The sequence below is a fragment of the Gadus macrocephalus genome, chromosome 22, assembly GCF_031168955.1.
Source record: "Gadus macrocephalus chromosome 22, ASM3116895v1".
NCBI lineage: Eukaryota > Metazoa > Chordata > Actinopteri > Gadiformes > Gadidae > Gadus > Gadus macrocephalus.
In genome coordinates this window covers 11,950,574-11,973,302 of record NC_082403.1, presented here as the reverse complement: position 1 = coordinate 11,973,302, position 22,729 = coordinate 11,950,574, and the positions used below count along the sequence as shown (strand labels likewise).

The 22,729-nt window shown below is 43.3% G+C and overlaps 2 protein-coding genes across 2 annotated transcripts; one reads left to right on the top strand and one right to left on the bottom strand.

Moving 5' to 3' along the window:
• Nucleotides 1-659: 659 nt before the first annotated feature.
• On the bottom strand, nt 660-3,090 carry hoxa13a (homeobox A13a). Its single transcript, XM_060043598.1, has 2 exons — nt 2,307-3,090; nt 660-2,110 (listed from the first exon to the last, which is right to left on the bottom strand). The coding sequence occupies exons 1-2, from the start codon at nt 2,968-2,970 to the stop codon at nt 1,863-1,865; spliced, it is 912 nt and encodes a 303-aa protein (XP_059899581.1). The 5' UTR covers nt 2,971-3,090; the 3' UTR covers nt 660-1,862.
• Nucleotides 3,091-11,470: 8,380 nt separating this feature from the next.
• On the top strand, nt 11,471-14,353 carry evx1 (even-skipped homeobox 1). The gene is made up of 3 exons (XM_060043678.1): nt 11,471-12,159; nt 13,127-13,362; nt 13,717-14,353. Exons 1-3 carry the CDS (start codon nt 11,784-11,786, stop codon nt 14,248-14,250), a joined length of 1,146 nt encoding a protein of 381 aa, XP_059899661.1. The 5' UTR covers nt 11,471-11,783; the 3' UTR covers nt 14,251-14,353.
• The last annotated feature ends 8,376 nt before the right edge of the window (nt 14,354-22,729 follow it).

The window sequence follows — 22,729 nt, the reverse complement described above, 5'->3', positions numbered from 1 at the left end:
GGGGTACATTTTAAATAATCCCAAAAAATTAAATGAATTGTATTGTTAGATAATAAAAACAATAACGTATGACACAAAGTGTTTAACACTCGTCTTTCTAAATTCTGATATGTTAGGCCTGGTTCTGAAATCTGCGGCGATACGCCGAAACACCCGACCGTCTTTTGAACGCAAACTGAGCCCTGCTGCAGCCTACAGGAACAGATATATTTTATTCGTTCTGGATTTTCTATTTCATACGTCGAATAGGCTTACCTGTTTATAAAGCTCATACATTCGACCAGGACAATAGTCCACAACCTCAAGGGTTTAGGGTTTAGGATACCGTGGCCTGTAGCCATAAAGGTTAACCTCGACACGTCGGCTATGTTGAGAGTCCAGTGGGCCTATTAGGAAGTAGGTCTACTCTAAAAAAATTCTAAAACGGTATGACTGTCTTACCGAACAGTCCGTAAATGAACATTTCCAAAGTCGTCGTCAATGTTGTTTTACACAAATCGTTGCGTGTTTGCGACGTTTTAACCTCTCAACACCGAGACAACGCAGGCCACACTAGTTGTATTCTGGGTCGTGTCACCATAGCCAAGAGTATATTATTATATAGAATATTATATACAAGCAATATAAATGAGCAGTGTACTCATCATTGTCATTGGTAGTTGTTATATCAAGGTACGTTTACTGGAATTCAATAAAAAAAGAAAGAAATTCATTGACACACAATACGCCTGATTAGCCACTGGGTGGCGGTAGAAGCTCACACATCTCTAGCTGTACAGCTCTTTACACTATGTGATCTCTGTAGGTGTAAAGCAAAGCTAATTGATTGCTCAACAGGTCAATGATAATACATTTAAAAACATAATTGTGTGCAAAGATTGTGTAGGTCAATTAACTGGCCTATTGTTAGATCACAACCATTTGAAACAACCATAGACCGACCTAATGACAAAGAAATAGGCCGCGGATTTTGGAAGTTTGACAACAATGAAATAATTGGCCTGCATTAATAAATATAAACGCTTCCCGAGGTAACCTAAAAATCCACTCATAGTGTATAATAGCCTTATAATTCACTGTCCATATTTTATTTGGATGGACAAGACAGAAATATTTAACACACAAAGATAGTAACCATGCCGAAATTTACGTTATATACAACCATGAATAGGCACACATTATAAAAGCAATAATTAATATGAAGACATATTCCGGACGATTATCTATGCATTATAATAAGAATTGCACCATATATTGAATATGAACGGAAGCATGGGTCCATTTGAAAAAACAAATCTTGGAAGTAAACCATGTGGCTTGTTTGGAGAGGCGTTGGACGCTATTATTAGTCAAATGTACCAAAAGTCCAAATGCTTTATGTAATCCGGTGAACCTCCGCATTTAACACTCTCGTTAAACTTGGAAAAGTAAAATCTCAATGGCATAGGACAGCCTTCATGAGGTCTGATTTCCTGAGCTCAGAGAGAAATGTCACATATATTTTTCCACATGCGGACTCAGTCAAACATATTTTACAACACGAAGGAAAAGAGAGAACCGAGCATTATAGAAGGAAATTGGGTTCCAAAACTTCTGGTGAATCACGTGCATCAAACAAATAATCGAAAAAAGTTAGCCCTCCCAATCCATAAATCCAGAATTGTGGACTGTTTCATTGTGCGTGTGTGTGTGTGTGTGTGTGTGTGTGTGTGTGTGTGTGTGTGTGTGTGTGTGTGTGTGTGTGTGTGTGTGTGTGTGTGAGAGAGAGAGAGAGAGGGGAGTTAGCGCGCACGCGTGCGCGCCCGTGCGTATGTATTAATTTCCAATGGACAGGCCTATATTCCGCCAAAAAGAAAAAATATCTAGCTGATTATTTTCACTTTGTTGACCACTTTCTTTTCCTTCACACGTCGGTTCTGAAACCATATTGTAACCTGTCTCTCGGAGAGATTAGTCTGAGCCGATATCCTTCTCCGCTTATCCTTGGTGATAAATTTATTGGCGGCGTACTCTCGCTCCAGTTCCTTCAGTTGCACCTTGGTGTATGGCACGCGCTTCTTCCGTCCACGTCGGTATGAGCCCGCGTCCCCCGCTGCGTGGGACACCGCGTCTGTACGGTGAACGAAAAGCAGACACAGACACCTTAAGAAAAACTACCAACGTTCGCCATGCAGCTGTGCACTTTTGAGGATTCTGATCAACATTATACGTATTTTGCCCCCAACCTCCCCCCTCCCCAAAAAAAAATGAATACTCAATCAAATCAAACAAAAGCAGTCATGCCATGTTTTAGTGTTGAATCTTACCTGGTATAGAGGATTTCCAGATATGCCCTGCCTGTGGCTGCTCTTTGGCGCAGTACACTTGGCTATTCCAACCGTTCGCGGTGAGAGTCCACGGCTGGTAGCTATCCATGGGCAACAGGGTCTCGTGTCTGGCCTCCGACGGCGCACTGATAGTGGGCACCACGGGCACATCCAGATAGCTCGGAACAGGTTGGTACGGACCAGAAGGATACGTGGGATAGAAAGCGAATTCCTTTGCCCGAGACGTATAGTCGTCAGTCGCAGACGCGGAGGAGTCCATGTATTTATCCCCATACGCAGAGGGGGGTTGCGAACCGCACGACTTCATGCTGCTGTGATGGGACATTCTGCACGGATAGTAGCTGCTGCCAAAGTATCCATAGGGCAGCGAGGCGCTGGAAGAGCTCTGGGCCGCCGAGCACGGACTGCACTGCTTCACCGGCTCCCCCATACCAGAGGCGGGCACGTCGCTGGACAAGTATGTGGTGCTGGGTGCCAGGGACGGGGGATGCGCCATCAGATTTCTGCACTGGTTCGCCGCAAAGTTGCCACCAGCAAAGCCCTCCATGTTCTTACTCACTTCATCGGAGCCGTCGCCGTTGTCGTAGAGGAACATCACCGACGGGTCGATCCAGCGCGGACGGAGAAGCAGTGACGTTGTCATAGCACGACATCCAACATTGAAGGGTACTGGCTCTTTTTAAAAAAGCCCAGAGACTGAGGAAAAGGAGATACTGATTCGGGGGAGAGTAAATGACTCTGACGCGCACGAGAGCACGAAAGGTTGCGCCGTCATTGGCCAGGAGTTTACCACGTGACCTGGCTATGCAAAGCGCACGATAAACATCTACCAGCGCAGATAATTAAATGAAAATGTTGGGCTGTGTGTTGGGTTACTGTACCGATAATGGCACTTTGCATTGGCAAGGAAGAATCCATTCATTGAGATAATCCCAGGCAAATTAAATACAAATTGGGCGATGATTGTGTGATAAGGTAAAGAATAAATTAAACCCTCAAAAATAAGGAATAAATGTTGTGTTTTAGCTTTTGTTTTGAATCAATCGGAGTCTCCTTCTTGGTAGATTCGAAAGATATCTAAACGTGAAATAAATATATAGGCCTATTACCACATGGATCTATCTGAATGTGAAATATATACCTTACCCCAATGGATTCTTTACGTAGCCATACAACAATTTGTCCGTGCCATGTTATGCTTTAGCTGCATGCAAAAAGGTACGTGTTACTATGCATTTAATTCCTAAAACGTATATCTATATCTATATATATCTATATCAATTATACACACTCAATAACAACTACGTGTATCAATGATATACGATTACAATTACAATATTATATTACTAACAAGAAAATAGAAAGCAGGAACTTAAAATATATATTTTGCTTGCCTGTGAAGCCTTAGTGGCACTGCGGCTATGTGTGCAAACATGTATAATTGTTTATGACGATGAGCACACATATGTGTGTCCATAATTTAAAGTATATGCGCGGGCTCAAAAAAAAGGGCATGAACAATAAAATATACATATAAATAAACGAGGCTATAGGCCTAACATCGCACTATAGTCCGTTTGGTCAATATCACGACCTTCGCAAGTCATTTGGATGTATAAAACAAGGTTTTTGGTTGTAGGTATTTTTGCATACGCGGTTGTCACGGCTGGAGGCCAAGGTCAAGTTGAAAGTTTCTGTCTAGCCGACATGCTTGTTGGGGCTATTCAGTCCTGGAGGAACGTCTGAGCTTTTGAAAAGAGCGGAAGGAGGGTGAGAATTCCTGTTTGAATAAAAGCTTTCGAGGACATTAACTTTAACTATCATTTTTGTTCTAGCGTTTAGACCTTAGGACTACACTACATGGCCGGCTTTAGATGTAGCTTGACTTGTGTGTAAGCTTCCATTTAGGGTTCGAAACATAACAAGAATGTCTTCGTTTGTGTGTGTTTGTAGGAGTTTCGTCGGATACGTGTGAAAATGATGTATTCTCTGAAAAGAAGGCACAATATAGACGTGTCGTTGTGTGGGTGTCTGGTCTGCTTTTACGTGTTTACGACCAGTGGCACTCTGACTATACTGTCTATGGCGACTCAACATTTAGTTGGAGTAGCTCTCACTCAAGTTTTGACCCAAATGTCCACACATAAAACGAGTTTTGGTATGGCTAGATTAGTGAAAATAAATTAAACAAAAAGAGGCTGTTATACAGTTAAGATCTCATACATCTTCAACCGAATCCTTTAGTTTTTCACATATCTATCTACTGACTACAGTAAACCCAGTGCGTAAATAATCAACCAACGACCAGTAACGATAACGTTATATTGGCATAATCCAAAATATCCTACAGCACGTAGGCCTATACGGCGAGGTGGAAATAGACCAATGATTAAAAATGTAAAAAATTCTATAAATAAGAATATATAGGCCTATAAGGATTCATGTCTTTATATTTTAAATTGCAATGTATGCATTAACAATCGTTAAAGCCACATTGGCAACAAGTAGAAAACAAAATAGGCCTATTCGTCAACTCTAGACTGCCCGCACAATCATCTTCCATAAGGAAACGTTTGTTTGTTATTCTAGATCAGAAACGAATACAGATAAGCTATCTATTCTCTAATTTTCAGGATTCCATATGAAGCCAATTAAATAAACCTCATTTAGCGAAAGTGGTAATGCCGATAGGCTAGTGCGTAGATGCGAAATTGGTTATGTAAGTTCGAAATAAGGGTTATTTATAAATGGTTCATTCAAAGTAGTCCTATATGTATTGCATAATGTTGATACACATAGGACTACGCTATTTTAAATTTGAAATACTATTTCTTTATCCAAATGCTTCACCTATTGCTGAAAAGCATGAGCCTGCACGACCATCATCAGAATCATCGTCCAAATATTGTTGAACTAAATCATTCCAAGTCGTTTTGGCTTAAGTGGGTCAAATTATAGTTGGTGCAAGTTGGCGGCAAGTAATGGGCCTTCACTCTGTAAAGAACCTATTTGTACTATAGTCTTTTTTTCATTTAGGATTAATAACATAATTTGAACTGACATGCAATCGGCCTATTAATATTGAATCAAATCAGTTTTCGCTACGTCTCCTTAACCTATGCATGGAAGTAGGCTGTACGCCTATTCGTCTATATATGCGCTTTAAGAAATGTTCTTTCAGTGAAAACATACAGCCTACGATCAGGCCTGATCGCACTTCATCTTGATGATCCGAGCATCGTAGTTGTTCTCTCCATCCACAACCCAGACAAAGTTGGTTTGACTGAACTCAGAAGGTTGTTTGGAGAACCCAGGGATCTCAGGTCCGAGCCTGGGGATCACAACAAAAGATGGTCGTAACCATGGCGGCGCAAAGCGCAGATGTGTGTTTTTTCAAGGCCAGCGGTCAAACCAGGCTTATACAACAACAGCAGCAAGGACAAGACAGAGCACTACAGAGAACTATACGCCCATGGCCAGACCCTCAGCTATAGCCCTACCTGCTAGATCGTCAAACACATGCCCTGTGTTGAGGCAGTGAATGGGAAATAGGAACATAATTGTTCGGTCCAATTATCAAAAACGCTCTTTGAGGTCTATAATAATACTATACTTTTTCATGTAACCAGCATGTCTTAATAGTTTACACTTTGAAACAATGGGTTGTAGGCCACTGTCATTCACGGTTTAGCGGTTTTGTTTGTTTGTTCTCAGAAATTGCATAGCCTCTAGTTGTGTGTGTATATATATATATATATATATATATATATATATATATATATATATATATAGTCCTAATATATGTCGTTCAGCTAGGTAAATAGAAGGTTGTCATATAAAAAAGCGAAATTTAGGCCTAAGTGTGTTTTTGATCAAAATAAATCAGGGGGTGAGATAAAAGAGTTTTTTTTCTTTCTATGTCGTCATGGAAGTTTCGGTAATATGTTTATGGTGTAGCCTTCAGTCTACACAATGGGAAAAAATACAACGCAATATGAAAGGAACAACTTTCACACGCCAGGGTCCAGTCAGTTAGCTATCGGTCAAAGTTACCAACACGAGGTGCTTTAATGGCCTTCACTCTGCACGGATCCTCACAACGGCTGATAGATAAAAACATATAGGCCTACAACTAAAACTAAAAGTGCTGATTAAATCTAAAGGTATAATTAAAATAGGCTACATGGAACGAATCATGCACTGTCCTATATAGAAACCGAGCAACAATAAAGACTTTTTGTTTTGCATGTGACGGGTATGGATAAGTAATTGTCACATTAAGCCCATTTTGATTGCAATTCAAATCAAGCCTATGCTGTTTAATTTGTTCAAATCGGCAATGCTGGTTTCAATATGATAGCACGATGCGAGCGCTCCTGATCAGTTCATGGAGCTCACGTGGATAAAGTGGGCCTAGAGGTCGATCATGAACTTGAATTAAGCTGCACGACTTTAATTTAGGCCTGAATCCTACCTGGCACTTATTGAGCTCAAGCTGGGATTCCATAAGCGAACCCGGTTTTGCTGGGAATGCAGAATCCTAATCACCTTTTTTTTTGCATAAAGACTTGCAAATGTGGGGGGGAATAGGCTTTCAATCATAGGGGAAGACAAATGAATAACATAATAATAACCATTGTATTTTCCACCGAACAAAAAAAGGAAAAGCAAACAAAGGCAAAGACACCTGTAAAGGACGAAAATATATTAGATACATTTAGGCGCAGGCCAATAATTATTAGGCTACGTATAAGCATAATGTAATTAAGTAGTCTAGTATGCTATATTGCGCCTTAATCCACTTCACATTGAGACCCTCTCTAAACGACCCCTAACGCCAGAAATGACCAAGGACCAAAGGTAAATACATTTCGCATAACCTCCGAGTCTTAAGGCCTTCTCCTGTGCCATGAAGGTAGGTTAGTACCACCACAACGAAAGTTTAGCCCCCATTTAGTTGGAATAGTTCCAGATTAAAAGCCTTTTTTAAAGTTTAAGTTTAAGTTGAACGAGTCATTAATCAAAACATATCTGCTAGACTGCTGTTATTCATAAAAAAAAAAGACAATTTGCGTACAGGTAAGGACTACAATTATACAGCCTATGTATTATACTCGATACTATATTGTATGGTGCGGATGGTTTATGGATTATGCATTTTATTGGATAGCAAACGATATGTCTTGGTTACACAATGGGCATTGATGGGCCTGCCGAGCTGAACCCTGTGGAATAGTTAGTATATAGGCTAGGCCTGTAGCCCTTCGAATCACTGGCTATTATTTATCAAAAATATTTTCGATACCTTCGATTTTTCGAGAGCCCGAAAAGAACATGATCTGCCATCTGGAAAACAAAATATTAGGTGGACTAATCGGAAACGAATTGTCTAACAAATCTAAAGATCCATTAATGTTAAGAGAAAGTAGCCTAAGTAGAGCACAGTCCCAAACCACATTCAAAAGTTCTGGGCATCGTCTACTCTGGCTCTGTCAGGCATCCATAATATCAGCACCTTCTCCACATTGAGCTTTAGCCTATTGCGTAATGACAAATGTACGTGCTAAAAAAAGATAGCCTTTACAGACCTACGTATCATTATAAACGCGATTGATCTGAGCGAAGCTGTTCCACAAACAGCTTACCCTCACTACCTTATGATGATATAAACACTCGAACCTGTTACATGCCGCAGGTAGGCCTACGATACGTATGATAGGCGATATCCAAACGCGGATTCATCATAGACACGAGCACAATGGACACGAACCTGGAGGACGGCCTCCACCGACAGTGTGCACCTTAACAAACAACAAACGACCTCACGGCGTTTCTTCTCAAGACGCAATGGAAGTAAAGCCCACCAAACAGTAAACCTCGCACTCGTAAAGTGATAAGGCCTTGCACCTGGCGCGTTGCAATGCTACTACTGAATTGGTGATAAGCCATATTACATGGCTACCTCACACACCATACTATCGTTTTAATGGGGGGGGGTAATTCGCGCCTGATCGCTTGCTAAACCCTGTATCGAAGCAGAGGGATCCGCAGACGTCGCGCAGTGAAGCATTGTGAGTAGCGACAAAACGGGTTGACAACCGTATAGTCAACGTATAGTCACCTTGCATTCTTAAGGCATATGTCGTGATCAGGCAGTTGACATCCTGGCCACTGCGTCATTCAAGGCCAAGTTGAAGCAATAAGACGGGAGGCCTGAGTCATGAACGATATATGGGTTTATCTTCCATCCCATCGCTTCCTCATGCCTTCGTTGAAATTATAGCCAAAGCTACATGGTGACAGAAATTACACACTCTGACCAAAGTCTATGCACGCTCTGATCAAAACTGGTTTTGCGGTAAAAAGCCAAAGTATTTCACCGCCGGGATTGGATTACATGGGCACTGCGCAGACTCCATGGTCAAGTTCAAGTTGGCCTCCCTAGTAAAACCGAGGGGCGCATTCTGCAATGTCTGCCGCGGGGGGCGCTCCCCTCTTTGATCTACCCCCAAACTAGACGCTCGAGAAAACCGACATAAAGGTGTCCAGAGTTTTTATTATTGTTGAATTTTTTGCTTCTCCCAAGAGCCGGACCGCTTGCACATTATGGTAATCTATAGTGCGGTGTGGGCAATACTTCAGAAATGAAGCACGCTAAACGATTATTGCAATATGCTTCATGATACTTTGGTAAATAGTTTAACAATGCGCAAACAAAGCTCTCCAAACCCATCCGGTGTCCTTCACTATCTAAGACACACAAAGGACACTACTGTAATTGAACAAGGTCATCCTTCGATTGCGCAAAGGTAATCTTGATCTTTATCTCCCGGTAGATCACGAGATACAGTGCCCTTCAGACTTATTATGGCACATGCACTGCAACAAATGCATCTTTCATGTGTGGAGTATCAATATGCCAAATAGTATCTCATGCATTGAAAAAAAAATACGTTAACGATTAAACAATAACCAGGAGCCTGGTTTAGGAATCAGTATTCATCACGGGATGCCCACTATGTGCCTATACTTTTTTACATGCGTGTTTAATAATATACTTTCTCACGGTATTTGTATTTGTTTCCCCGAGCACTGCACTTCCCTAATACTCCAGCTTAACAACACCAAACAACCCAGTGTCAGTCAAAGACATCGCTCCCGAATCCACCCTGTCACTGGAAATAGCCTACCTATACGCGACATGAATCTCCTATGAAATGTACAAATTAAAGCAGATTATAACGTTGACCAAATCTATAGGTTAAATAGTTACTGTCAATTCTTTTCATGAAAATGTAATCAATGATATTCCTAAATGGATATAGACCAACAGAAAAGTCCCGTGTCAGTAGCCTAAGAAGGTCAAAAACGAAACAAACAAAGGGGTTGTTATGGAAGTAGGCCTACTGTGTATTTCTAAGTGCTCTGATTTGACTGACAAACTCGACTGGATTCGTTTAAACATGGAACATATTTGACCATTGGCGCGAAGGTGTGGTTGTGGTGCAAACGCAAAAAAAAATTAGACGGTCCACAAGGAAAAGACAGACAGTCAGACAGACGGGCAGACAGACAGATAAGGCCAACAGTGCTGAAGACAGAGCAGAAGAGAGAGGGAGAGGGAGGAGGAGGAGGGGGGGGGGGGGGGCTAACTTATGTAGACTCACAGGAATTCTGCTCACTTCTCTGTTGCTCGGCTGGGGGAGGGGTCAACTGTTGCCGCGGAGTCGTCCTCCTGTTGGACAGGCGAGGGCGCACAAGGACAGCGAAGGCTTCTGGGGAACCGGAGCCCGTTCCGCCGCGCGCTCTCCTCTCTTTTTTGACACCCACGTGACGTCACTGTCCACAGCATCATCGATATTAGAGCACAGCCTCCGCGTTACATCCGTACACAGTTGGTGTAAGTTTGATTGGTCCAATTTGGAATAAAAAACAAAGGTAATTGAGTCCACAAAAGAGCTGTTTCACTTGTTATTTTATTATGAACTGAATTTTGAAGATGTTAGGGGAAGGGAAAACGAACCACCACATAGGCCTATTAGAAAGAGGTAATAATCGCTGGAGTTGCAAAGTTTCAGTTTAACAGTCTAAGTGTAAATCAGGAATTATAGAGGATCCCCCGAGAGAGTCTCCTGATCGAGGTGTTTAATCTCTAAGGCAACACATGTAGGCCTGCCTTAAAAAAAAACGTTATTTAGCATTTGTTAATTGTTTTTATTGTTTTACTTTGAAGTATAGAACTATGGTACTTTGTCGTATAACTTAAGGACGCAGCTCGAATCTAGAAGGATGCATTGTTAATTCGCTTTGGCATGGGTATTAACTTACTTCTACTATATGGTTGCTTTAATAACGGTCCTTGTGCGACAGAGCTTTTAACTGCGCATGTGTGAATGCGGCAGGGACGAGAGCTTTTCATTATAGCCTATTTGATAGACTGACCCGTTTTGGAAAACCAAATAGGCTATCCAGGCTATTTGCATATTCCTTGCGAGCCGTCAACTAATAAGAGGTGCAGTCAATTTCAAATGTGCCAGGCCTATATCTTTGCTCGGATTTTTAAGTTACCCCATACACTACAGAAACCGAGGTAGATATGGATTTCCAAAACAATGCTAGACTTTTTGTCAAAATATTCAATAAAGACTAATTGCTTTTAATTTTCTATATTTATTACCCCCAACCATTGGTGTATCCTATTTTCTCTGACGAAATACATAAACTACCAAACAGGAAGTAAAAAAATAAAATAAAGATATTAGTCAGTCATTGTAATATAAAGATTAACTAACACATTTAGGTGGATTCTATGTAAAATATTAACCATAGCATGTTTACAGCAATTTTACCCCTCCAGTTTGGGGTAAAATAACGACCTCAAAGAAATACACTCTAGGCCTATATCAGAAATGTCTTCGGAAATGTAAATGCATATTTTATTAATAGTTTTCAAGACAAGAGCGACCGGGAATAAAACCTCAAACTCATCCTTAAACAGAAGGCAACATGCATGGGTCTTCATGTTGGCTAAAAGCTTCTTCTCTTTTTTCCCCGGCTGGTGTTTTTTTTTTTTCTATCTGCCCTCCATCCCCTCCGAATCTCTCCCCCGTTGTGATTGCTCCTTGTGTTTACCCACGTCCAATCAATGTGTGTCGTCATCGGTGTACCATCATGACGACTACGCTATTAAGAATGACAGCTCGAGAGGAAGAGAGGGCAAATGGTGATCCCTCCCAGAGCTGCTGCCGAACTCTGGAGCGCTCGCTTCTCTCAGGGTCAAGGAAAGGATCGCATCCCTCATTTATTCACAAGCCTCTCTCCGAGATTTGGTTCCAGTAACGCTTCGGAAATCTACCGCTTCGTTTGAAAAATCCTTTTCATTCTTCGTCCCCGAACTTGAGGCTGAGCTCGCACGCACGGTCGTGGGTAATTTTTTTGGGGGGAGGAGGGAAGGTAATGGAAAATAGAAAGGAAATGGTGATGCTCGCGGAGGAAGGTCAGCATGGCACGGCTGTTGGCAAGAATCGGTCTAATCTGTCGGAAGCGATCGGAAGCCCCGCACGGGAACCGCAGGGGAAACCGGTCCCCAGGAACTGTACGAGCCCTGGCGCTGCGTCCTACACGCGGGACAGAGCCGAGATGGAGATGGAGGAGAGCGTACGACGGAATATGTGCGCAGACATGAGACCGGTCAACGTGTCTTCATCCAGCGAGAGACACCGCAACGATCGCCCCCACAGAGAAGCCAGCAGCTCAGATACAGAGTCTGATTTCTACGAGGAAATCGACGTCAGCTGCACACCAGAAAGCATGGACTACCCCACATCGAAAGGTAAGCAGGACATTTTGCAGGAGAACCCCTGATTCTCGATGGTATTTTATTCGATGGTATTAAGCTAGAAGCATTTTATCCGGGATAATTGATGGATGGAATTATATTTACAAATAGATACACAGATGACAAAAACTCACTTCTGAACCCCGGATGTGTATTTTTTAATACTGTATTTTGGGGTGTTGTTGTTATTGTCTACTGTTCTTTTTTTTCTTTTTTTTACCAATTGCTTTCACTTCATGCTGCACAGCTGTTATGAGAAGTGACAAGTGTGGTGGGATACATACATGCTGGGTTGACACCCACACGTTAACCAGACTTCTACCCTGTCCGCTTTAAACGAGTCAAATCGGCGCCACATCCTAGATTCCTCACCAAGAAAGCCTATATTCAATAAGTATATGTTTGGACAAGATGTTTACATGAACCGCAAGCATAAAGGGAAGGGAAAGGACCACTGCCTGTTAATTCACCAATGGGTTGAGTTTTCAGTTTGCATGAAAGACACATTCTTCAGTTAAAATAGCATATCGTAAAATGCTAAAATATATATTGCTGCGTTTGAATTTTTACATTCCTAGTGTTAATAATATCTTACAAGCATGTCATGTATGAATGAGCGACAAACAAAGAGACAGCATCATTAAATAGTGTGGTGTGTTAAGAATAGGCCTATGCAAATTAAGCCTGGACTACTTGCAATGTTGCAGAATTTAAGGCCCAATCAGAGACAATTTATTAAAAGCTTGAACAGTGTTTATTAAAACAGTACAGGGTGCAATAATCATTAAACGTTTGCATCCTTTCAGAGTGAACAGGGCCTACATCAACGAAATAACTCGTTATATTGTGCTGTAATTAAAACGTGTTGAAATGTTATTTCACTCTAATTGGGGAATCCTTTGGCCCTTCGTCATATTTCTTAAACTATATCTAATTTTATTCTATTATTATTGTTTTCCAGGTCGAAATATTAATTCACCCATCCTCCCGGGTGAAGGCAATGCGGATTCGGGGAAGAACGGGCCGAGCCAGGCGTCACTGGCCTACGCAGCCGACCAGATGAGGCGGTACCGGACCGCATTCACCCGGGAGCAGATCGGACGGCTGGAGAAGGAGTTTTATCGGGAGAATTACGTCTCCAGACCCCGGAGATGCGAACTGGCAGCTGCCCTGAATTTACCTGAAACCACAATCAAGGTAAAATTTCTTCTTTTTTTAAAATCTTTGTCATGAACTTGACGCATTGGTGATCTGATCAGACATTTAAACATGCTAACTACATAGACGTTCAACCAAAGGATTTAGACTACACCAAGGATGAATTTGATTGAATAGTCTACTCTTCCTATTAATTTCGTCCCATTTTATATGGCAAATTAAATATTTGTAATTTATCTGAGGTAGGCCTTGAAGGCTACATTCGTTAAGACTCAATTTCGTTTCCTCGTCAGTCCTTCGTCTCAACCTTTCCTCTTTTAAAACATAAGTAAACATAAAGGTCAGTTCTGTTCTGTTCATTGTTTACATTGTTTCCCCTCATGTCTGCTGTAGGTGTGGTTCCAGAACCGCAGGATGAAGGACAAGCGCCAGAGGCTCGCCATGACGTGGCCTCACCCCGCTGACCCCGCCTTCTACACCTACATGATGAGCCACGCCGCCGCCACAGGGAATCTCCCCTACCCCTTCCCGTCCCACCTGCCCCTCCACTACTACTCCCACCTGGGGGTCGGGGCCGGCTCGGCCCCCTCCCCCGCCACGCCTTTCGCAAGCCCCCTGAGGTCCCTCGACAGTTTCCGGATGTTGTCGCATCCGTACCAGAGGCCCGAGCTGCTCTGCGCGTTCAGGCACCCCTCTTTGTATCCCGGTCCGACCCACCACGGCCTCGGGCCCGGCGGAAGCCCCTGCTCCTGCCTCGCGTGCCATTCTAGTCAGCCGGGAGGTCTCCCATCCAGGCCACCCGGGTCGGACTTCGTTTGCTCCCCAACGAGCAGGACTGACGCTTTCCTCCCGTTCAGCCCCTCGGTTCTTAGTAAGTCCTCCTCAGTGACATTAGACCAGAGAGAAGAGGTGCCCATGACCAGATAAAATGAGAAATGCGCCCATGCGTCCTCAAACACACCAACACTATTTGTCCTCTCTTCGTTAGTGCAATATTGCATACAACGCATGGGATATAATATGCGAATAGCATAGCCATGTCAAGCACATGTCAGACTTCGCTGTTGGATAACTTTATTAAAACAAGATCAACCATAACATGGGGTTTCAATTAACAACATAGGCCTACAGTGCAACAGTCTAATGTAAGAAAAAAACATTTTAGAGCAAGACAGCCAGCTGCAATTTGACGGCATGGGACAAATAAACAAAATTGATTTAAATATTATTTTGTTGTAGGAAAAAAAAAAAAAATCTCCATGATGGATGACGTTAACATTTCATCATTATTCCTGGATCTCTACACGCGTCCAAATTGACCTACAGCTATTGTTGGTTACACGAGAATAATGCTTCCCATCTTCCTTTATAACAAGGGAATGTGTTAAATATGCTTTGGCGTCTCATTATATCCCCCCCCCCATTTCTCCATCGCCCTCCTGGCGGACCCTTGGCGCAGGAATTGTGCATATTGTTGGCGAAAAGAAAAAAATTAAGTGATGTATGTTCGGATGAATTTTGAGTGTTGAATTAATGATAACGCCCGAGCTCTGCCCGCCTCGCGTGGCCGAGGAGAGATCGTTTTCTTCCAAACGGTAACAAGGCGCCAGGGGAGCGTTGTGCCGAGCCTGACGGAGGCAAGAGGAGGAAGAGGAGAGAGGCGTTCAAGAGAGGATGGAGAGCCCGGAGTGGGGGAGGGGGAGAGAGAGAGAGAGAGAGAGAGAGAGAGAGAGAGAGAGAGAGAGAGAGAGAGAGAGAGAGAGAGAGAGAGAGAGAGAGAGAGAGAGAGAGAGAGAGAGAGAGAGAGAGAGAGAGAGAGAGAGAGAGAGAGAACGTCGGAGATATAGTGGACAATCACAGATAGCGATGTGAAACAAAAACAAGGGGGGGCATTTGAAGCTCACCGGCCTCCACAGACTCGAGCCCACTCGTCTTTCGTCGGCCAGTCCACTTAGGCTACAGGTTATAATAAGTCCATGTTGTTGTAGGCGAGGTCCGAGTGAAGTGTGTGATCTCACTGAATGCCTATCTATCAATTTATCTTCTTTTATTTCCTTTGCTTTGCACTGCTCCAGGGGCCTAGTTATTCATGGAAACCATTGATTTGAAGGTGACAAATAACACTGCGCTGATTTAATTTTGATTATTTTTGCTGGGTTGTTCTCAACGTCTAATTTACAATAAACAAAGTCAGATAATGTATACAATCTTGTCTCGATTTTATTTACATTTCGTATGAAACAATTTGATATCTCTGTCATTGAAGTCAAATGAAAGGCAACATATTGCGTGTTAATCGACCAGAATGGATTAAATAAAAGGACATTTTGCTCTTTATAAATATATTTCTGGTATTTAATGAAACCAGAAATCGAATTCGCACATGTAGGCCTAGTAGTACATGCAATTTAAATCAGATGTCCAATCCCCCCCGATCACATAATATTAGTAATCTAGCTCTCATGTGGTCCATGTCAGAATACAGAGGTCTGGCCCCTGATATCCCGCTGCAACACGAAATTGACCGCGACAGTTAAGTGGTCCCCAGGCCGAGTTAACGCAAATCATATATTTTGTGTGTGTGTGTCTCTCTCTCTCTCTCTCTCTCTCTCTCTCTCTCTCTCTCTCTCTCTCTCTCTCTCTCTCTCTCTCTCTCTCTCTCTCTCTCTCTCTCTCTCTCCCATCTCTCTCTCTCTCTCTCTCTCTCTCTCTCTCTCTCTCTCTCTCTCTCTCTCTCTCTCTCTCTCTCTCCCCTCTCTGTCTATCCACTTTAATAGACAAGTCAGAATTAGTTGTCTGAATATAATGGAATGTCAAAAGGAGAAAAAAAATCAATGATTGTGTGGCCCCATGCAATCCGCGAGCTCCTTAATTGGCTTTGTTCCACTGAGGTAAATTAGAATGTTGTGAAGTCGACGAGGCATGCTCTAAAGAGAAAACAAATCGCTTTTAAACAATTTATGCTTTCCAAGGGAAGGGGATCTTTTAAAGATAACATTTTTTCTAGCAATGTAATCGCTGAGGATGCTTGCGGTGCACCAGGGTAATTCTAACAAATCATCACAACAACAATTGTTGTGTATTATTTCTTCTCTGAAAATGTTCTTACCTTATTTATTAAACAGGCTATTGGGCATCCATCTTAACTGTAAACTGCAAACTACTTTCGGGTGGATATGTATGCCAAAATAAAAATAATAAAATAGATTTCTGTAGAGGTAAATGAAAATAAAGTTGCATTTAAATCAGAAGACCGAACCCCTTTAAACGGAAGGTCCCACACATTTGTGCACATGTTACCTGGCACACACACACACACACACACACACACACACACACACACACACACACACACACACACACACACACACACACACACACACACGAACACGAAAACAACATTTTGAGCGTTTTTTTTTTTCCTCCTTCCGCACACGTGTGATTGATGGCCTTATTAACGGGAGCTCTTGTAAGTGTGACCAAGCTGATTAAAATGCATATGTTTGGAATAATACACAGTTTAAGCCGCTCGGTTCGGGCCGAAAATACAAGGCAGATTTATGTAAGTTATCAAGCAACATCTTTCGTTAAATGGGGATACAGGAACACGCAGGAACATTAATGTTCCTTCGTGTTCAGACCAAGGCAATTGGTTGGTGCATAATAAAATGGTACACTGGGATGCACGAATCAAGGCTGAAATATTCCAAAGGATGCCCCATTCATCCAACATATCACTAGGCCAGGTTTGACATCAAACCCGACATTGTGGGTTATCTAGTCCCAACACAAGTTCTGCACAGGGTCACACGTATGATCATCCTTAAATCCTTGTCACCACACAATCCGTGCCAAAAAGAAAAGTGAGGCAAATGACAACCAATACATTATAATCTCATTTTCTACACCCGCACTAGCCTAAAGTCACTCAATGGCTCCCACCATAGCATCAACGCGCCGTTTAATAGCTGGAACATGTTCCCAACGATCTCACGTATATAGTCAGAGCAATTATGTCAGGTTTATAAGATCCTATTAGCGGGAATTGGCACGGCGCTCCCCCGAGCTCCCTGACGACCACAATGCGTTTTGATAGGGGCGGTTCGCAGCAGCTGTCCGCCGACAGGAGGGGGGGGGAGGGGGGGGGGGGGGGGAAGAAAAAAAAAAACAGCGCACCGATTGGATCTGTTACCACCGCTGCTGCCGCCGCCGTTCAGATTGTATTACATTCTAATTTACAGGCCCTTGTCGTAACGCTAGGCTGGCGGAGGCGTGGACGGACCAATCACACCGTAATGATGATGAATGAGAGATTAATGCGGACACAAGCAAGACAATTTAGTCCTTCATCTGTTTAAACAGGTTTCCAATATCATTTGGAAACTGAGGTCACGTTAAATCAATCGGGGACGCGTGAAAGTCGTTTTCAGTTGGCGTCTTTATCAACATTATTTACGGTGCACGGGAGACAGCTCCCACGCACAGACCCGGCCCATGGAGCCAGGCCCGGCTGCTAGGAGCCGTTATGCCAAGGTAGAGGAAGGCAAAACATTTGAACAGAATAGCTTATGTGAAATAGGACTCTATGGAACAGTCTTGTTGTTTCAATGTTAGAATTAAATATCCATAAAGCAGGTTGGAAACGAAGTTCTCTATTGTAGGTAAACCGCAATTCTCTTTCCTGCGATCATTTTCCATAAACAGGCAGCCAATGTTGCTCTGTTCCCATTTGAGATCCCACACTGTATATAACATGTAACAACCTATGTAGGCTACACCTGCAGAATATTGGCATGGAGCAAAGCATCGGGAACAGAACAGGCTTCTACGGATACAGATGGGAAGGTTTCACCCTAGCATTAGTGCCTCGCTCAGGGGGCCATGCCAATGTATGATCTTCCTGTGATTGAGTCCTATGGCAGTCAAAAGTTCGGTCAAACGAGGTTATGTGGTCCTGTAAACTGGCCTCTATTTTGATATTTAGGAGGTTGTGGTGACGGGCAAGGGGGGGGGGAGAGGGCCTTCATGAGGCCTATTCCAGCATGGTCTGTATAATCGAGTGGTTTTATAGGTGTACCTTTGAAGAAAACAACAAGATTCTGTACATTTAGCCCTATAGGTAACCACAATGGCTTAAGACATTACAAATAAATCCACCTGCATGTTTGCAGAGGTTGCACCTCTTTCTCTGCAGTATATGCATCTTTTTGGTTATGGAGAACAAAGGGACAATAGCAATATTAGCCTCTAATACATTATGCTACATGAGTAAATAGAATGTGTCCTGAATCCCAAATATTTGGATGGGATCTAGCCATTCCATATGAAATAGGTGATTCATCCAATGTGTTTGCAACGGTTACTCTTTGTTCTCATGGACTAATAGTGCAAGTAAAGGTTGACAATTTGTGTTTCCCCTGATGGAAAGAAATGGAAAAGTAAGTGTAGCAATTGAATAAAGTCAAATTAGGTCAAGTTTATAACATTTCACGAGCACCAAATGTCTTGATTGATGGACGTGATTGTTCAATGTTTGCTAAATGTGTGCGTTGCCTCGCGTCTTCTAATTGGAATCTGGTGTCTGTGAGCTATTCCTCAGAAAGAGACTCAATCTAAAATCTGCCAGCGTCTTAATTATAGAACGAAAGGAGCTAAGTTGAACAAATTCCGCCCTGTCGGATAAAACCAAGGAATATCTTGTGCTTTAATCAGTTGGGGAGGACAATGCAAGTCATAGGCAGTTTTCATTTTGACTAAGGTCAATGCACTCTGGCGTCATTTCACCATATTATGGAAATCATGGATTATGGAATATGTTTTTGATATAGCGTGTGCAGTGAGCCAACACACATGGTGAGGCATTTGGTTTACCTGCAAAGATCAGAAGGGCAATCAATGAAAAAAAATATATAACATGTTTTACACTGGAAATACAATTTATAATAATAATCAAAGATGGATTTCAGATGTGTACCAGGAATGGCAATAGCTGACTCATTATTCGTTTCAGGATTGTACACTACCACTATGTTGTTCACCCATTTTACTGAAAAAGTTAACTTTTTTTGGTGAGACCATGTGTTCCAAAAACATTCACCAACAAGAGCGATTCGTTCTTACCAACGGTTTTACTTAATCTCTAAGGAGAACTCACCCAAAACCTGCTGTAGTACAGGTGCATAAGAAGAGGGAGTGTAAAGGAACCAAAAGTGTGAAAGGTCTATTGTTTCTAAATGAAGCAAACCATAGATAGCATAACCTTATCTTAACTCTATACTTTCTATGGATCCCTAATCAAAGCACAACTATAGTCGTTTGTGACTATGAAATAAAAGCAAATCTGATGTATTGTCACTTAATGTCCAAGCAATGGCCATATAACGTTTTAGCGACAGCTTATTAATAGCGGGCCCAGTCACCCAAAAGTCTTACTCAGCATCTGACAATGATCGAGTTGTTAAATTGAACTTCATTCTTTAGTCACTTTCCCAATGAGTTCTTGCTCCGTGTCAAACTGCCTATTATGGACCACACCAGATCGTGAGATAATTTAAAAAATGATTCAATAAGCATTCTGTTTTACGGTTGAGTATTATTATTTTATGGCCGATTCAGCAGCCAATGGCTTTGCAGATTGGTCCAATTCTCCTCACTACTTGTTTTGTTTTTACAGCCCGCCGGTCGCTATACTGCTCGCCAATGGCCGGGTCTGGAGGCAACAGGAAAAAGTTGTGCCTCTTGTTCCCAAAGGACCTTCCAAAAGACTGCAGAACAGTGAGATAACATCAACTCCAGCCTATTCCGAGTGAGACTGGGCATGGACACCCCATTATACAACACTGCGCATCATACTGCAGCCACTGATAAGAATGGCCTGATGTGCCCATCATCCCCGTTCGACTGCTTTGCTTGCTATCTAATTTTACCTTTAACCTATTTCACCAATTATTGTTTTTTTTAAGGAGTTTGTGGATGTGTCCGCAATAGATGTGCCCTTACATTGTGTACCTGTTTTCATATCAGCTTGCTGGCACGCATACGCTTTTCCGTGTTTGTGTGGGTGGAGAGTGCACATCTGTGTCTTGTGATGGAGCACCTCAGTGGTCTGGTGATGCATCCTCATTACCTCCCCCCCCCCCCCCACCCCCCACCCCACCGTCCTGTGACCGTCACAGCCGGCCCACCAGGCCTGTCCTGGGGGACCGGGGTGTCGGGGCCTACGGGTACCCTATTCCCCCCAAAGAAACTCCTTCACATTCGTCCCCACCGCATCATCGCCATCCTACCCCCTTGGTCCAGGAAGGGCTTACCTCGGACCAGCTGACCAGTGATAGCTTCTGTGAGCCCAACGGCTAATGGCTAATAGCCTGGCCACAACGATGGGCTTCTTGGTTAAGTTCACTTTGGGGTGTTTGCAGGTTGCGCTGCATGATGATTAGCATGCAGCGCTGTCCACCCGGTCCTTCTGGAGGTGCAAAGGAGCTCCACACATTAGTGGTGCATTATGACTGTGTTGCACTAGTAACAGGCACACACATGGTGGTCAGGGGAGCTTTAATGCACACCAGTGCAAGCCAAGCCAATCGCTACGGAATGAAGAGAGTGTAGTACTTAAAACTGAAGTGCCAGCAGTTCAGTCCTTGTGGGAACAAAGCATGCAAAAATGTTGGTTTTCATAGTGGAGCAGGATAAAAGAGGTCCCACTGCCAAAGCACATAATATAAATGTGTCTATATATATATATATATATATATATATAAATATATCTGTGTGTATGTGTGTGTATGTGTGTCCATCCGTTGTGACCTCCGATGAGGAGATAAGGGTAAACCATGGGAGAGAGACAGGGGGAGCAACTGGTGCCAGATCTAGAGGCGGCGGCGGCGGGGCGAAGAGACCGTGCTTAGTGCCTTAATGGACGATTTCAAAGTAAACCCACACTGCCTGTCCTGGAATAGACCTCCCCCCTAACCTATAAAACTACGGCTATGGAAGGTATGGAGTGAGGTCAGATGTTTGTGTGTGTGTGTGTGTGTGTGAGTGTGTGTGTGTGTGTGTGTGCTCAATCCTTCACAGCCTATCAGCATTGCATCCCAATACGCCCAAGAAATGCCCTCAGTACCTAAAAAAGTATTCAACGTCATTAGAACTGGGGAGCAGCGTCTCCTAACCGGATCAATGGGGATTGTCATTTTGCGATCTTGTATTCCGTCAAATTGTGCAACTGTACCTTCCTGTGTCTCGTAGGTGGGAGACATGTGATACAAGATGCATCAGCGGCAAAGCATTGATTGAAACAGTATGGGGCTGGGAGGACAGAGGAGCGGCTTAGCGAGGCAGACAGAGAGACGCAGTGAGACAGACCTATGGCGTCTCTCTGCTTGTGACTCACGAGCAAGGAACCCGGAAAGAAGTATGTTCCTGTTTGTTTGTATGCGTGTGCGTGTGCGTGTGTGTGTGTGTGTGTGTGTGTGTGTGTGTGTGTGGGTGTGTGTGTGTGTGTGTGTGTGCGCCTGTGTGTTATTTTTAGTTAGGTAACAGGCTAATTGGAATGTGGTAAACCAAGGAAGACAAATAAGTGCAGAGAAACGGCAGGACTTCTGACGGGTGGTTAAAGGACAGCAGGAAACAAGCTACTTTTGACGGATCACAAAGCAAGCAGTGGGTAGCGAGCGGTCTACGATCAGCAATAAACTCCCCAATGAATCATCATATCCTGCCTCGGATATGTCCCACCCATTTTATATCTTATATGAACTCACAACGTGCTCTGCATTGGCCGTACATGTTGTCAAATCAATTCTCCCCATGATTCAAGCAAGGAATTATGAGGAATCATAATTCTAGTCTGGACATGGATAAGGCAAATGAAGCCAGGGAGAGATGACATGAGATGAGCAGAGAATCATGAAGGGTGAGGGAGCCTGCATACTGCAGTGGGGGGGTTATGGAGGAGAGAGTGGGGGGGCGGGGGGGGGGGGGGGCAGAATACAAGGAGCCTGCGGGCCGCGGGCTTGTGACTGAGGGATACTCTCGCAGGGGACGGAGGAAGAGGACAGGGGGACAGCTTTATGGTGATGCTCTGTTTGTGATAGCTGTCCTCTGGATGAAAACAGGGCCTCTTTAACTCCGCGCGGGTTAATGGAACTTTTATGAGTTTGTTCTGCAATCATGTGACCCCTGGCGTCAACCAACCCCCCAACCCCCCCACAGACCCTCCCCACCCCCCACCCCTCGAATCTTTGTCAGTACTCCTCCTCCGACTCTCTCTCTCTCTCTCTCTCTCTCTCTCTCTCTCTCTCTCTCTCTCCCCCTATGTCTACCACTGTCTCTCCCTCTCCCTTCGTATCAGCGGGGAGATCAGAGGCAACCGCCGCTCCTGTGTCTCTTTAAAACACTGCTCTCC

What these genes read in the sequence shown, in the direction of transcription:
- hoxa13a (XM_060043598.1), bottom strand. Translation starts at nt 2,970, where the DNA reads ATGACAACGTCACTGCTTCTCCGTCCGCGCTGGATCGACCCGTCGGTG. An exon ending in CTGGAAATCCTCTATACCAG is followed by an intron (nt 2,111 to 2,306) that starts GTAAGATTCAAC and finishes TTCACCGTACAG; the next exon opens with ACGCGGTGTCCCACGCAGCG.
- evx1 (XM_060043678.1), top strand. Translation starts at nt 11,784, where the DNA reads ATGGAAAATAGAAAGGAAATGGTGATGCTCGCGGAGGAAGGTCAGCAT. An exon ending in GGACTACCCCACATCGAAAG is followed by an intron (nt 12,160 to 13,126) that starts GTAAGCAGGACA and finishes ATTGTTTTCCAG; the next exon opens with GTCGAAATATTAATTCACCC. An exon ending in TACCTGAAACCACAATCAAG is followed by an intron (nt 13,363 to 13,716) that starts GTAAAATTTCTT and finishes TGTCTGCTGTAG; the next exon opens with GTGTGGTTCCAGAACCGCAG.